Below are 14,220 nucleotides of genomic sequence, written 5' to 3'. Positions count from 1 at the left end.
ATGAAATACATAAAATTTTTTACGCTTAAATAAATAATATGAAATTAAAGACGAAGTCGATCGATCTTGTTATTTTGTATGAAAAGTTATAACAACATAATACAAAATTGATCCTCTAAAATATAAATTATTGTCATGCAAATTTTTTAATTATATATTTGAAAATTATAAAATTTATAACGTACATAATTTATGATTAAACAATTATCAATAAAAAAAATAAGTGTAAATTTTGTCTACATTGTGTATGATGTATTATGTTTATTTATTTCCTTGTGATAATTATATACATTCAATTAATTCGTATAAAATTGTAAAATAATCCTCGTTTTAATAAAAGCTTTTGGTGTCATTGTGTAGACCGAATAGAAATATGGAGCATAATTTTTAAATTAAAATTATAGAACCTAAGTTGTATACGTCGCAATTAGAATTTAAGCAAGCTTTAGTCAGTTCAGAAATAACGTAGAAAGCATAAATTACCGATTTTTTTTTAATATAATCACAATACAATGGATATTTGATAAATAATGAATAAAAAAAATGTAATTTAATTTGTAGTTCACTAGCCAATAATATTGATCATGTGCAATTTAAGAATGTTCTCACTTGCAACATTTTTATTACAATTTTCATCGTTATATTTTTAATTCCATAATAAAATACAAAATCACTTCAACGAGACCGCCAGACCGTACGACTTATAAGGTTAATAGATTATTAATTATTTTAAATATTAATACACGAGTTTTTAAATGCTTTTTTATATAAATATATATATAGCCTCAAGTAATTATAAATTGACAAACCTAATGTTGTTGGATTGATTTATATTTGTATTTATAATACTATTTTTTTTATTATATGTATTATTGTCTTAAGTTAGCCTTTTTCATTATTATATTCTAGTACTTCAAGTATTTTCAGACTAGATATTAGAGAACCACGCTGAACGTTAAGTTTATAATTAAGAAATGAACGTATTAGCTAGTTAGAAGTTTATAAAATAATTGTTTTTTCAATACTGTTCCTAATATTGTATTAATTTAAACATGTGTGATTTAGTAAAATTTATCAAACATTTTTTCAATTATGTATTCTACATTTATCATAGATTCCTTTTACATCGCCGCTGTTAATTTCCCTATGACGTAAGAAATCTAAATGATCGATTTAATTATGGTTGTTCTCTTTTATTATGCAACTACGTGAATTTAGATCGTTTGATAATCTCTATAAGAATTGAATCTTTCATGAAATCATTATTCGTTAACTTTCCTAATTTGAAAAACTTGCGAATTCAATGAACTCATGGTTAAATCATTCGTACATGTACTTGAATTAGGTAATCAAACGTATCAAAATGTTTTAAAACAATGTGTTTATTTTGAATTAAACTGTGTACGAGGCATTTGATTTTACGTATAGTTTTCGCGTTTTCACGTATGACTGTGACTTGTCTTTGATTAAGTCGTTATTCGGCACGTATGATGTCTATCGGTATTTGACAAATTTTTTTTTTTTTTTTTTTTTTTTTTAAACACAAATTTAGAGCGTGCAGTATGTAAAAGTAAGGTACTTTTAATAATTAGGTTTCCATACTTATAATATCAAAGTTATATAGCCTAATCACCGATTCAGCCCCTACGCAAATAACCACGATGCACGTCGGAAACATGGAAGCTGCTAATTCACGAAAGGGCAACGATAATGAAAGGGGACTGAGAGCCAATGGAAGGGCAGGCGGGAAAGTGGGGTGGGTGATAAAAAGGTCGAAAAAACGGAAGTTTCTTTGCGGATACTTCTGCATGAGCGATTAGAGAAACTCCCGAGGGAAGTGACGCGCCGTTGAGCAAAGTATCGGGGTGTCGTTGGTAATTCGAAGAACGAAGATGGCTCGATTTATGATCGATGGGAAAGTGCGAGACAACGAAAGAAATGGCTGCCGGATTTCTTCTTCCTTCGCGCTCGTCTTACTTTCATCTCTCCCATTCCGCTCGGCCCCTGACGCCGCATAGTTACTCCTACACAACGAGAAAAGCATACGTAACCCGGGACTCCGCTCTACGAATTGAGCAATTACTACGATCATACGTCGGCTTATCCAGCTCTCCCGACTCACTCACCCCCTCCCCAATCCCTACCTCCCTACCACCCTACCACCCTACCTCCCCACCCCCATAAAATCTTGCTCTAATTAGAGTAAAGCAGTAGATTGAATCTTCGTGTACAATGTTATGCTTGCGCACATGATCTCATGCATATTTTCGCACTACAGTTCCACGAAACGAATCGTACAACGTATATGGATTTTTTTCCTCTCCTTTTTCTTTCTTTCACTTATGTAAGAAAATTAAGCCCGTAAAGTCAACTACTTTTTAGCTGGCTTATTCTGGTTCAAAGTAAACACAGCTCGGATTCGCTAGTGTGACCTTTAATATTTTAATATGTCCAGATACGCATGGCTTTTATTGTTGCTTAAAGCATTCTTGGCATTTAAATCTTAACGTGTGGGTGGGTGTGCGGACGCGTGCGCCTGTGTGTATGAGCGAGTGAGTGAGCGGACGCTACGAAGAGCCATTGTAAGCATTTCACTGTAATCTTTCCAGAACCCTAGAATCTTCACTTTCTCAAGCTTGAAACTTCACGAACGTCGAAAACAAACAAAAAAAAAAAAAAAATAAAAAAAAAAACGCTCGGTTATCACGCCTATTATATTACGTATGAAAATATTACGGAATTTTAATTTCCGTTCCTTGTGTGTCATTCGTTGTACTCGCATGGATAAAACTATAAACAAGTACTTCAAATATCTTAAGACGATGTCGCTACTATCTAATGTTGCATTAACCTACAAAATTTGCCATCGCTTAAAAAAAAGAGAGAGTGAGAGGGAGAGAGAGAAACCTTACGCGCCGGAGAACACTCACACGCGCACGCGCACGCGCACACCAACATACGTATTTTTACATATCTTAAACCCTGAGCTTTCTCTTCTATCGCTTATACGAAGCCAACGCGCTTTATTAATTTTACCAAGTTACACTATGTCGTTCTCGTTGAGCATTCAATGCTAAAATCGTATCGACAGGGACACCTCCGCGTATCGATCATATTTTCTTTTACTTTATTGCCTTCTTCGCGCACTTGAACTCGACGGCTGCGCTTGCAGCCATAAACGAGTCTCGTTGCGCTGAAAAAAGTGGTTTGGACTGAAGCAGGGATGCCTGCTTTTAAAAATAAGAAAAGGAGACTCGCCCCGAGAGGAAGTGCGAAACAATCCGAGCGCCTCCCTCCGTGACCCCCTCGTCCAACCGCCGCTCCCGGACATTATCCGCCAGATTGCCTCCTTAACCCAACTGTAACGAGCATCGCGAATAAATATAAAGCAGTGCGAAGCAGGTTAGTAAGAAAGGTAAGCACTCGGTTGCGAAGCCAGGAAACGACGGCATTGAATGTCCCTAGGTAGCAGGTCCCTAGGTGTTCGCCTGTCTCGCGCACGACGTACCGTACTTAATGAACGGGGCCGATAAGGCAGGGATGCGCGCACGGCGCTTTAAATGAATGAGGAGCGGAATTTGAAAGAGCGTTTTGTCCAAACAGGTGTCCGAGTAAATGGCGTTGGCGCAAGGAACGGCTCGAAGTCGGAGGGCCTGGAGGTGGGCTCGGCGCGGGCGGCCTTGCAGCTCGAGGTCAGGCCACGGGGCGAGGTCGTCCTGGGGAGGAGAGGCGTCACGCTCAGCTGCACGGGGCCCGGAGCTCACGGCAAGCTCACCTGGCTCCACAACGACAAGGCCGCGCCGCCCTGCGGAACCACCCGCTGCAGCCTAGTGCACAACGGATCGCTGCGCCTCTACAAGGTGAGTACTCGCGCTCCTTGCTCTTAGCGCCACGGCAATGACGAGTACGCTAGGGGGCTGGAGAACGAGAGAGAGAGAGAGAGAGAGAGAGAGAGAGAGAGAGAGAGAGAGAGAGAGCGGGAGGAGGGAGGGTTATACAGGACTCGAGGCACCGACTCTTTCAAGGACACTCGCACTACGGCTCTTTAAAAGCTGCGAAACAGTCTACGGAAATAATTTACGCGACCTTTTATTTGACCAATCGCCTGGTTAAATTGAAATATGAGTGGGCGATGATATCGTCTCGGCCAGGAACCGGGAAAAGCAATGGCCAACGCATCGCTGAAACTTTTCGTTTAAAACTCTGCGATCCTCGTGCGCCTATTAACACTCGCGCTTTCATTCAATTGACATTTGTAACTAACCGAACTTATGAACGAAAGGGGAAAAAAAAAACTGTTTACTTCTTATTTAAACTTCGCCTACGTAAAAGTATCATCCTTATCGTTTGAGGCCAGCCCTACTTGCAATCGTTTCAAGGCACTAAATAATGTTAAATAAGAATTTCCTTAATAAATAACGCATGGAAAAGTTGTAAAAATCAAAACATTGAAAATTCAATGGAAAAAAATGGTTTTTTAAATGTTCATTGAATTAACTTTAGTATTATCTTTCAACTCTTATGTTTTAGAAAAGTCATCTTCATGCCAAATAATTAAATGAATAATAACAATAATGTACGACTTCGGCAATATATGATTTGTAAAACAATGATGTCTTATTAGTAACGGTTATTGTGTTCGGTTATTGTGGTTATTGTATTAAATAAAAAATAAAATAATAAATTCCAAATGGGCTATTTATTGATCGTATTGATTCCTTTTACAAATCATCTTACATTTATTCTACTCGCGACTTAATGTCGTTTTTTATTTAAGTGATTATTTTAGAACAAAAGTCGCATTAGCTTGTACTATCAGAAATTTCGCGTGCCATAAAATTATAATAATACGCATCCCGTTGAAACATTTGTCAAAAACATATCGAAAAGTGTCAGCGATATTATTTAAAAGTTACTCCTCAATGACAAAAACATATAAATATTGATATTATTACGAATTATAATATAAAGAATTTTTTTTCTTTTTTAATCTCATATTAAACGTCAGAATCGAATGGATGAAAAGAAGAATTTGCGTTACGAGTAATGTGATTTGTTAATATTGTCTATGAATCTCGTTACTATTTCTAATAAGCCAAGCCCTATTTAATGAATAATTTCACCGCATGTTTTCCGGAAGAAGAGCTCGATAATGCAGAAACGAAAGGGTAGAGAAGGAAATGGTACTCAGAGCACGAGGAGTACTCAAAGGAACGAGTATCGCTGCGTATCGCATACCTCCTATGGAGTATCTTTGCGATCGTCGCCGACCAATATACTTTATGCCGGTGAGTATTTATAAATTAATCGTAAAATATTGGATTTAGAGAGAATCTTGATTGTATCGCATCGTGCTCACGACTGTTATTCTCATTGACAGAGCTCTCCCACGCTTTTAAAGAATCGCCAGAAGATTTAACAGTTCACGAAGGAGAAGTGTCGAAGCTATCCTGCTTTATTGACAGCGTACCATTTCCGCCTAATATTACTTGGTTACACAATGGAGAAATCATTGGAACTGATAATAATAAAACAAAGTGCGTTAGTGTTAAATATTATTGTTGTGATATTAACGCTGATTGTTATTATATGTCGATATGTGCAATGAAGGGCTGAGTAGTGTCAATATTTTTAATCTCACTTCCAAAATGGCCATTTAAGCAAATTTTATGAGCATTATATTGTGATTATGTAATGAAGGTTAATGATAACATTTAATGAGTAAAATTGTTGACATACTTTGGCCAACCATCAAAATGAAAGCAACATTCTTTTCACTGAAAAACCAAATTATAATTGAAACAAAACGTATAATGCACAGTCTGTGATATTTAACGTATAATTAAATCTTATTCGCGACAAAATGTATCCAAAGTATAACATTAAATAAAATTTTGTTGCAGATATGCATTTATAGTACCCGGTCTTCTTTATATAAGTGAAACGAATCTCGCTGATGCTGGTTCATACAGGTACTGAGTCAGCTACGATTTTTACTATTCAAATACTTGGAGCAGCAAGTAATTACTATAACGTCGTCGTTCAATTCTTAGATGTGTTGCGGCCAATGACTATTTAAATGTGGTTAAGAAGAGTAGAGAGGCTAAATTAACCGTAATTTCGAAGAACGATAGCAAGGAATCGCACAATCCAGTCTCGTTGTTCCCTCAATCTTCTTATAGGCACTCTCCATTAAACGGTACCGATCTCCGTCTTGCTTGCGCTGCTTCCGGCTATCCCACCCCGATGACTACGTGGACTTTTGTCCCACAGTATGCCGGTACGATTGTTATACACGAATCATTAAGTATTAAATAAATTCTAAAGATCAGCGTCACGCTATATGTGCTTGAAAATATGCGTAATTTATTTTTATTAAATATGAAACAGCTTATAAATTATGTTATCGAAGACTTAAAGTCAAATTGCTAATACGATTTCTTAGATAACATTTATATTGTATTTACTTCCAATTAAAACAATGTACGTAAGAATTTTTTAACGCTTATTGAATTAATTGAGAATTATTTTGTTCCATATAGCAAGAACTATTTAAAATATGACAAATTATACGAAATGTCAAAGAATTTAAGGTATAATGGAAATTTTTCATAAATTTTTGTTTATTCCGTATAGCAACGAAAATTACTTTGTTTTCTTCTGTCCATTTCATCTAACTAATTAAACGTATCCTAGTTTATCGAATAATTTAATTTCTAAAGAAATTTGAAGCTACAAGTTGTAGCAGGTTTCTCAAAAAAAAAAAAAAAATAAATTCCTTTCATTCTATTGGAAAAACCACCGTACTTCGATCGTATTATCATATTTTTTAAATAATATTGCAACATTTAATATTTTACAGATATCGAAGCAGCGAAACCTCAATGTCTTGTCAATTCCAGTCTAGGCTTAGCTATTCTTGAATTAAACAATATTTCAACATTAAATGCGGGTGTCTATATTTGTTCCATGAAAAATTTGACAAACAACAGCACCGAATTGCAGGTTAGTGAGCAGGAAATAATTTTCACTCCATTTACCTCTATTAAAATGTAATTCATTCATTTATGTTTGTTTGCTTTTTTTTCTTTTCTTGGTTCTTTTTTTCTAGAACGTAACCGTAGAGGTACTCGTTCCGCCATCGTTCATTAAAAAACCATCTAATCAAATTTGTCCAAATGGAAGAACAGCCCGATTCGAATGTCAAGCCCAAGGATTTCCAGTACCACGTATTTACTGGCTTAGGAATTCCGAGGATATTGCTATTAATGGTAAAAAGTCGAATGAGTTTGGATTACAAGACTTAAGATTAATTATAATTCAATTTCAATAGAATGAAATTGACATGTGTTTAAATGAGGCCGATAAACTTGGACGATAAATATTTTGCGATATAAAATAATTATAATATTTAAGAAATTATGTTTAATGCTTAATCTTGAGCAATGCTCAGCCATGTTCGAATAAATTGCAGAATGTATATTATAAAGTCTGGTCAATTAGTTGTAATGGGTTGAATTTCAGGACGTAAGACGATATACGTGAAGGAATTCAATAAGATGGAGCTGGCGATCTCCGCGACAGTCCCATCGGATTCTGGAATCTACCAATGCGTAGCGGTGAATGCTGCAGGTGAGATTTGGGCTGCTGGTCGGCTGCAAGTGAATACATCTCGCAACAGTCCCGCTGCGCCAACTTCGCTTAAGTGTGAAGCTCGGTCGCCCATAAAAATGTTTATCTCGTGGGAGCCGCCAAACTTCTTACCATTTACCAATATCACTGCGTATACCGTGCATTATAGACCCGTTGGTAAGCATAAAGACCCGCATGATTTTTATAAACTGATTCTATGACTTCGTAAGCATATTTGTCATCGTTTCCTTACTACGACACTTAAATCTACACGAAATATTAATAATTATGTTTGAGTCATAATTATTGAATTATGTTTTGATTTTGTAGAGGGTGGCAAGGAGGAAGTTTCACCACCTGAACCTGGCAATTCCACATCCGTTGAAGTTACAAAACTTTTAGAACCATTTACAAATTACACCTTTTATGTACGTCTATGGAATAACCATGGTGCAAGCGATCAGTCTGCTACTATCACTTGCTCTACAAATGCAAGTGGTAAGTTTTATTTTCTTAATTATAAGTGGGTAAAAAAAAAAAAATCCTTTGACAATGCAATAATAATTTATTTTCCAGTTCCAAAAACTGCTCCGAAGATTTCTATAAATGTGATTAGTAGCACAAGGTTGAATGTGACGTGGAAACCTTTGGATAGAAAAGAGGCTCAAGGAATTGTAACGGAATATAAACTTGAATGGAGACTTTTCCAACATCCATCAGTACGCGTACGGACTTTGTCGGCTGACGTTGAGCAATTTATTCTATCAGGTTAACGTTGAATACATGCTTTTGTCGATTGTGTAGATTGCAATTATTGAAATTTTCACTTAAATATTGGACCTTTTAATTAGATTTAATACCTGGTGAGCAGTATGATCTTCGTGTACTTGCAAGAACTAGTCTTGGTTGGCCAAACGTTACCGAGTCACAACTCGGTTGGGTAACAACCACGATGCCATCGTCCAACGACTTTACACAAATTCAAATTTTAATTCTTAACTCTACTACTATCATGGTATGTCACATTATTCTTCGTGTACATTTTCAACAAACGTATTACTAAAATGTTTGTACGGCTGCAGGTGAAATGGAATATTAGAACTAGTTCGATCATTCAATTTACGTCTTGGAAAATTTATTGCAAAAACGAAGATGGAATAACAATTGTGTCCGTTGATTTGACAAAGAATTCGACTGAATATATATTAACCAATCTTGGTAAATATACAATGTTATTAAAATAATTATTATAATAATTTTATACTGTATATTAAATTATTTATTTATATATTTTCCAGTTCCCAATGCTCCTTATACCATCGAATTATGTGCTCTTAGTAATGGAGAAAAAGTCCACTGTATTACAAAACGCATCGATTTAAAGAAAATTTCGAGTAAGTTAGATATTTAAGTTCTAATTAACAAGCAGTACAATAATATTTGCGTAAATTAATTTTGTTTGTTATTTTAGCGAGTCTAGTGCCTACGGCATTAGAAGCTATTCCAACATCTTCGAGTTCAATAAGATTGTCGTGGCTCTCAGGTACACCAAATGAAACCAATTCGTTCGAAGTTTGTTATCATCTAGTGCATTTTTCAAACGAGTCTTCAATTTGTATTCCAGTGTAACTATCGCCAATTTTTTCTTTATGGCTATTTAATAGCTTCTATTTATGAATATTAAAATAAAATCTTAAATTTGCAGAAACTCAACGCAAGTTATGATCACGAATTTGAAGTCATTTAAGCTTTATCAATTTAAAGTAAAAGCATTAAATAAGAACAGTGATCATAATCCTTACAGCGAGACTATAGAATGTTATACAAACGAAGACGGTAAACTCTTATTTCATTAAACTTTATTATTGTAATATAAAGATGTGTTTATGTTATTGCGCTTAACATTAATAATTTATGACGAATGTCTATGGAATATTATTATTAAAATGAAGTTCAAAGAATTTTCGGCACTTTCTTATACAAATTTGTTCCGGCATTATATTTATAAACTGTGTAGTTCCAGGCAAGGTTGAAGATATCGAATGGTTTTTGGAAAATGGCACGAAAGTACGCGTCGCATGGAAAGAACCAAACAAAATTAACGGTGTCATTCAAAGTTACTTTCTTGCTTATTCAATGGACAGATCTGAACCCAGATCATGTTGGAATAATATAACTGTTTACGGGAACAAAACGTCTGCGAATCTGCCGGGTTTGGTAGCTGGAAAACGATACTTCGTTATTATCCAAGCAGCGACAAAAGCTGGCTTCGGCAATCCTTCCGAACCGATTATCATTTTAACTGGTGGTGGGGCTTCTGAATCGCCTAGTTCATTAGATGAACAAAAACCATTGCCGAAAACAAAAGAAGATAAAAAACTTGGTAAACCATTAACCCTTTTTTTTTTTTTTTTTTTTTTTTTTGTTGTTCTATTTTATTTCAAGCATTAATCAAGAACACAAAGTAATAATGATAACATGATGCAACTAATTTAATATTACAACTGACATTTAAATTGTAAAACTAAAGTATAAAATATAAAATTCATAATAAATGGCGAGCCTTGCTCCATCAAACATATTTTCGTAATAATGATAATAGTTGCTCGTCAAATACGAGGGAAAAGCTTTTCACATACGCATGATACACATTTTGAATTAAATCTCGTTAAAAATATAAAATCTTTGGATAATTTGTCGTAGGTATTATTCTGGGAATAGGCATCAGCTTGATTTGCATTGTCGTATGCCTTTGTAGTATGTACTGCCGAAGAAAATATGAAAGTTTAAGGTCACTTCGAGAGAGCGCACAGCCACTGAAAAGCCGTATTCTGACGAGGAATGGCAATAGCTGCTGCGTCGATAGATCCTCCACTTCCGTTAGTCAGCCTGCCGTAACGAGCAATGAAATCGAACTGGCAGTGCTTTGTCCTCCTACTCCAATTTCAACTAATCCGCTCTGTGATACTAAAGTAAGTTCAATGTTATTATGCTTTCAAGCCTTAGCTACCGTTTATATGCTTTTAAGGCCATTGCTCTTTATTAGCCACTTGAAACTTTATATTAACTGTAAGTGCGTTCGTCGTAAAAGTCGTGATAATAAATTTGTTTTAACTTAAATTGAATATAGATAGAACGATAGAATATGTGTCGGTTATTTTGATATTTGATGAAATAAATCCCTTGATAAAAACAAAAAAAAAAAAATTATTTATCTTTGTTTAAATGTTTTTGTAAATTTAACTATTATCTATTACTTAATTATAAGATTAAGAATTCATCAAATTTATTATGAAAGTAATACAAAAAAAAAAAATATATATATATAGATATATATATATTATTAGAAGAATATCAGTGGTATTATGAAGATATAGCCTTAGAGAATTAATTCACATGTTGCACCTTTGTAGCTAAGGTTAGTATGAATTATTGGGAATTTTTTTATAAAAGTTCTACATATTTAATATAAAGGGTGGACATGCCAATGGTATCGTAGAATCGTGTGCAAAAGAACCGCTTTTGGGGCCTTGGGAAATGAACGGAATAAGGAAGGACCTTCGTATTACGGAAAATCCACAGGTACTACTTGAAAGCTAAATATATTTTACATTTTCTTTAAATGGATTTTTAATAAATTTTAAAATGTTCAAGTTTTAAAGAGTTTTCTCATATGTTGTTAAATAAAATAATAAAAAAAGAGGACAAAATTCGAATTATAATTTTACATGGAGATATTTGACTAAGGAAATCTCGTTTTTATTAAACAGTTTAAGAATAAACATATTTCTCATTTATTGTTAACTTTTTTTAATTAAACTCGTCAAAATAAAATTAATATCTAAATCAATATTTTTAAACTCTGTGTTAAAACTAATTTCGTACGAATAACTGTTAATAAAATACCTTAACAATATGGCATTATTCTTATAAAATTACTAAGTTACATGTACGTTACATTAGATGCATCTCGTATTAAGAAAAACGAGTTTAAAGTTGCATGTATTCAATTACGAGGACTGAGCAAATTACTTAATGGCGACTGCTGTTTCTTTCTATTTTTATGATTTTACAAAAATACTTCATAAGCACATATCATAATCAAACTTTGCAGTTTATTCATAAATAGGATCTCGTATATAAAATATATAATTGTTTTAAGCTTTGAAGGAAAATTAAAAAAAATACCGCTTAAACTCAGGGATGTGCAACTAAGCGCTAATTATGTACAACTTTGCAAAATCAATAAATAATCGAGTGGTTTAATTGACGTGCAAAACAATAAAGCAATCCCTGTCGCGCTGGTAATGGATATTTCGCATTCCGTTACGTAATTCAACCCAATACACTCACTAACGGAATTTTCCTTTCCGCAGTACAAGCCGCGGGACAGCGATGACTCGAGGATATCGCAGGAACAGCTGGAGCCACCGAACCTGGACATCACGCAGCTGACAACCGTCAATTATGATATGGACGACAGTAACGAGAGCATGAACAATAATATGGGCTGCTGTACGGCTGATGGAATAACCGAGCCCATTTCTCAAAAAGCCGCGCCCATGCTCGTTCCGATGCTCGGACCGAATGGTTGAAACGTGATATCCCGTTTATTGGAGAATGGCATGCTCGTGCCCAACGACCCTCCGCCCGCCCCCTACACCCCCCTCACCGCTCCCATCCAACTCCAACTCCCTCCTCACCCACCGTAACGTAACGTATACTGAATTCGACTCCTGTGGAGGACGCTTTTTTACTTTGCCAATTGGCAATATCCTACGTAAAGTAACGCGAGATGGTAGCGAGAGAATAAGGAGATGGGAAGCTCTGGCTTCGGTACCCATGACACGAATTGACACGTAATTATTAAGGATTCTTATGAAGTATCGAGTGACTTCCGCCGATGTCACGCACGTCGAAAGTCTGTTTTATCGGTGCTTCAATTTCCTGTGGTTCCCTGTTTCTGCAGGTTTTCGAGTGTTGCGCGATCATTTTATACTTAAGCCAAATACTTAGCGAGGGGAGAGGGGACCGACTCTATGGTCGATGAAGCAATGTAGGTTTTTTTTTAACGTGGCCGGCAAATGTTTCGGCTACGGAAGTGAGAAGAATTAATTGCGTGGAAATAATTTTTGTACAAATCAATTGAGAGAATCGAAGTGCCGATGAAATTGGACTCTGATATCCCCTTAAACGATAGTAGGAGAAATAGAGGGAAAAATATAAGGTATACAAGAGATGAAGATAATTCTACTTTCAAGGTGAATTATTAGTCATTCCGTAAGCTCCGGTCCGTTTTTACTTATCATTGAGGAAGTCAAGAAGTTCGCGACAACCTTTTTTTTACCCACTTTTACGTTTATGTTTTATATTTATATACCATTGTATTTTATAACAATATATTACAATGGTTAAAACTTCCACTATGTAATCTACTTCCCGTTAATTCATAGACATTATAATAATTACTTAGGTTTACTTTGAATCTCCATATATCAAGCATTTCAAGCAGGAAAAATTCCATTTAATTCGTTCCAATGACAAAAGAAAATCTCAAATTTTAATTATTATCGAAAAAAAAATCACCCTTTTTACTCGAAACTTATCTCGATAGGAAACAAATTAATCATCTTCATATCTACAACTTTCAAATTGTCTATACTAAAAGAAAGAAAAAAAGCTAACATAAATAGAAGTTTTAATAGTTTAAGACAAAATATTTCCTATTTTTTATCTTGTATATAGTTGAGGTGAGAGAGATAGACGGTATACTCGTTAGACGAGAAGTAGAGAACCCATTTATGGATAAGCTTTTTAATCCTTTAAATTTTTAGAAACTATATATTTGCTATTGTTTGTATTCTCCATGCAAATCTCTTTTAATTTTTATTTTTCTTTCTTCCCCCCCCCCCTTGTTTTTCACCCTCTCGTATAGGAACCAATTACACCTATATTCATTCGTTTTTAAGTTGTAATTAATGTTTTTATGCAATGAATGCATAATGTGATGGACATGAGCTCGATAGCTTTTTATTACTATTGTTTTTACTTTTATTTTTAACCATTTCGCCAGATTATCTACCAATCGGATTACCCTCGTAATTCTCTTGGAGATTTAATAGCGAACAAAGTAATGATAAAGAAAGAATTTTAACACGCATTTATACATACACATTCACATTTATATACCGGACTGGTGCATGTTACCATACAAAAAAAAAAAAAAAAAAAAAAAAAAAAAACCCAATGCAGTACCTGATAGACTAAGTTATATCATTTAGAGTGAGACATAGCCATGTCAATGTTATTACTGTACCTCCATTATTGTTATTTATTACTTCATACATTCAATGACAGTAAAAGTAGACTATGTGCATTGGGACAGTTTTTAAAAAAATAAAGAAAATTATTATTGTTCTTATTAAAGTCAGACTAGAATTTTAAACATTCATTGAAAGAAAAAAACAATCGTAAATATTGAAGAACGCCTTTATTCATTTATAAAATTAAGAATACTTAATATAATTAGAAAGTATTTTTTTGTTATTGAATGAACAATTTTTACTTTTGCGATGTTATTTTAATAAT

The 14,220-nt window shown here is 34.5% G+C and overlaps 1 protein-coding gene across 1 annotated transcript in view; it reads left to right on the top strand.

Annotated features, from left to right (window-relative positions):
• The window catches only part of LOC105363856 (protogenin B), an 18,393-nt gene extending 6,115 nt beyond the window's left edge, over window positions 1–12,278 (top strand). Inside the window, exons 2-20 of the mRNA XM_011501656.1 lie at window positions 3,604–3,860; window positions 5,141–5,288; window positions 5,381–5,537; window positions 5,904–5,972; window positions 6,054–6,280; window positions 6,863–7,005; window positions 7,112–7,271; window positions 7,525–7,809; window positions 7,963–8,130; window positions 8,209–8,400; window positions 8,484–8,647; window positions 8,715–8,850; window positions 8,931–9,026; window positions 9,104–9,257; window positions 9,338–9,468; window positions 9,650–10,015; window positions 10,336–10,604; window positions 11,107–11,214; window positions 12,009–12,278. Of these exons, the coding sequence (XP_011499958.1) occupies window positions 3,604–3,860; window positions 5,141–5,288; window positions 5,381–5,537; window positions 5,904–5,972; window positions 6,054–6,280; window positions 6,863–7,005; window positions 7,112–7,271; window positions 7,525–7,809; window positions 7,963–8,130; window positions 8,209–8,400; window positions 8,484–8,647; window positions 8,715–8,850; window positions 8,931–9,026; window positions 9,104–9,257; window positions 9,338–9,468; window positions 9,650–10,015; window positions 10,336–10,604; window positions 11,107–11,214; window positions 12,009–12,227 (3,449 nt within the window). The 3' untranslated portion in view covers window positions 12,228–12,278. The remainder of the gene's footprint in view (window positions 1–3,603; window positions 3,861–5,140; window positions 5,289–5,380; window positions 5,538–5,903; window positions 5,973–6,053; window positions 6,281–6,862; window positions 7,006–7,111; window positions 7,272–7,524; window positions 7,810–7,962; window positions 8,131–8,208; window positions 8,401–8,483; window positions 8,648–8,714; window positions 8,851–8,930; window positions 9,027–9,103; window positions 9,258–9,337; window positions 9,469–9,649; window positions 10,016–10,335; window positions 10,605–11,106; window positions 11,215–12,008) is intronic.
• Window positions 12,279–14,220: the final 1,942 nt, after the last annotated feature.

This window comes from Ceratosolen solmsi, unplaced genomic scaffold, assembly GCF_000503995.2.
Source record: "Ceratosolen solmsi marchali unplaced genomic scaffold, CerSol_1.0 scaffold28, whole genome shotgun sequence".
In the NCBI taxonomy this organism is placed as follows: domain Eukaryota; kingdom Metazoa; phylum Arthropoda; class Insecta; order Hymenoptera; family Agaonidae; genus Ceratosolen; species Ceratosolen solmsi.
Note: the sequence above shows the minus strand (reverse complement) of the source record. Positions and strands in the feature narration are given on the sequence as shown.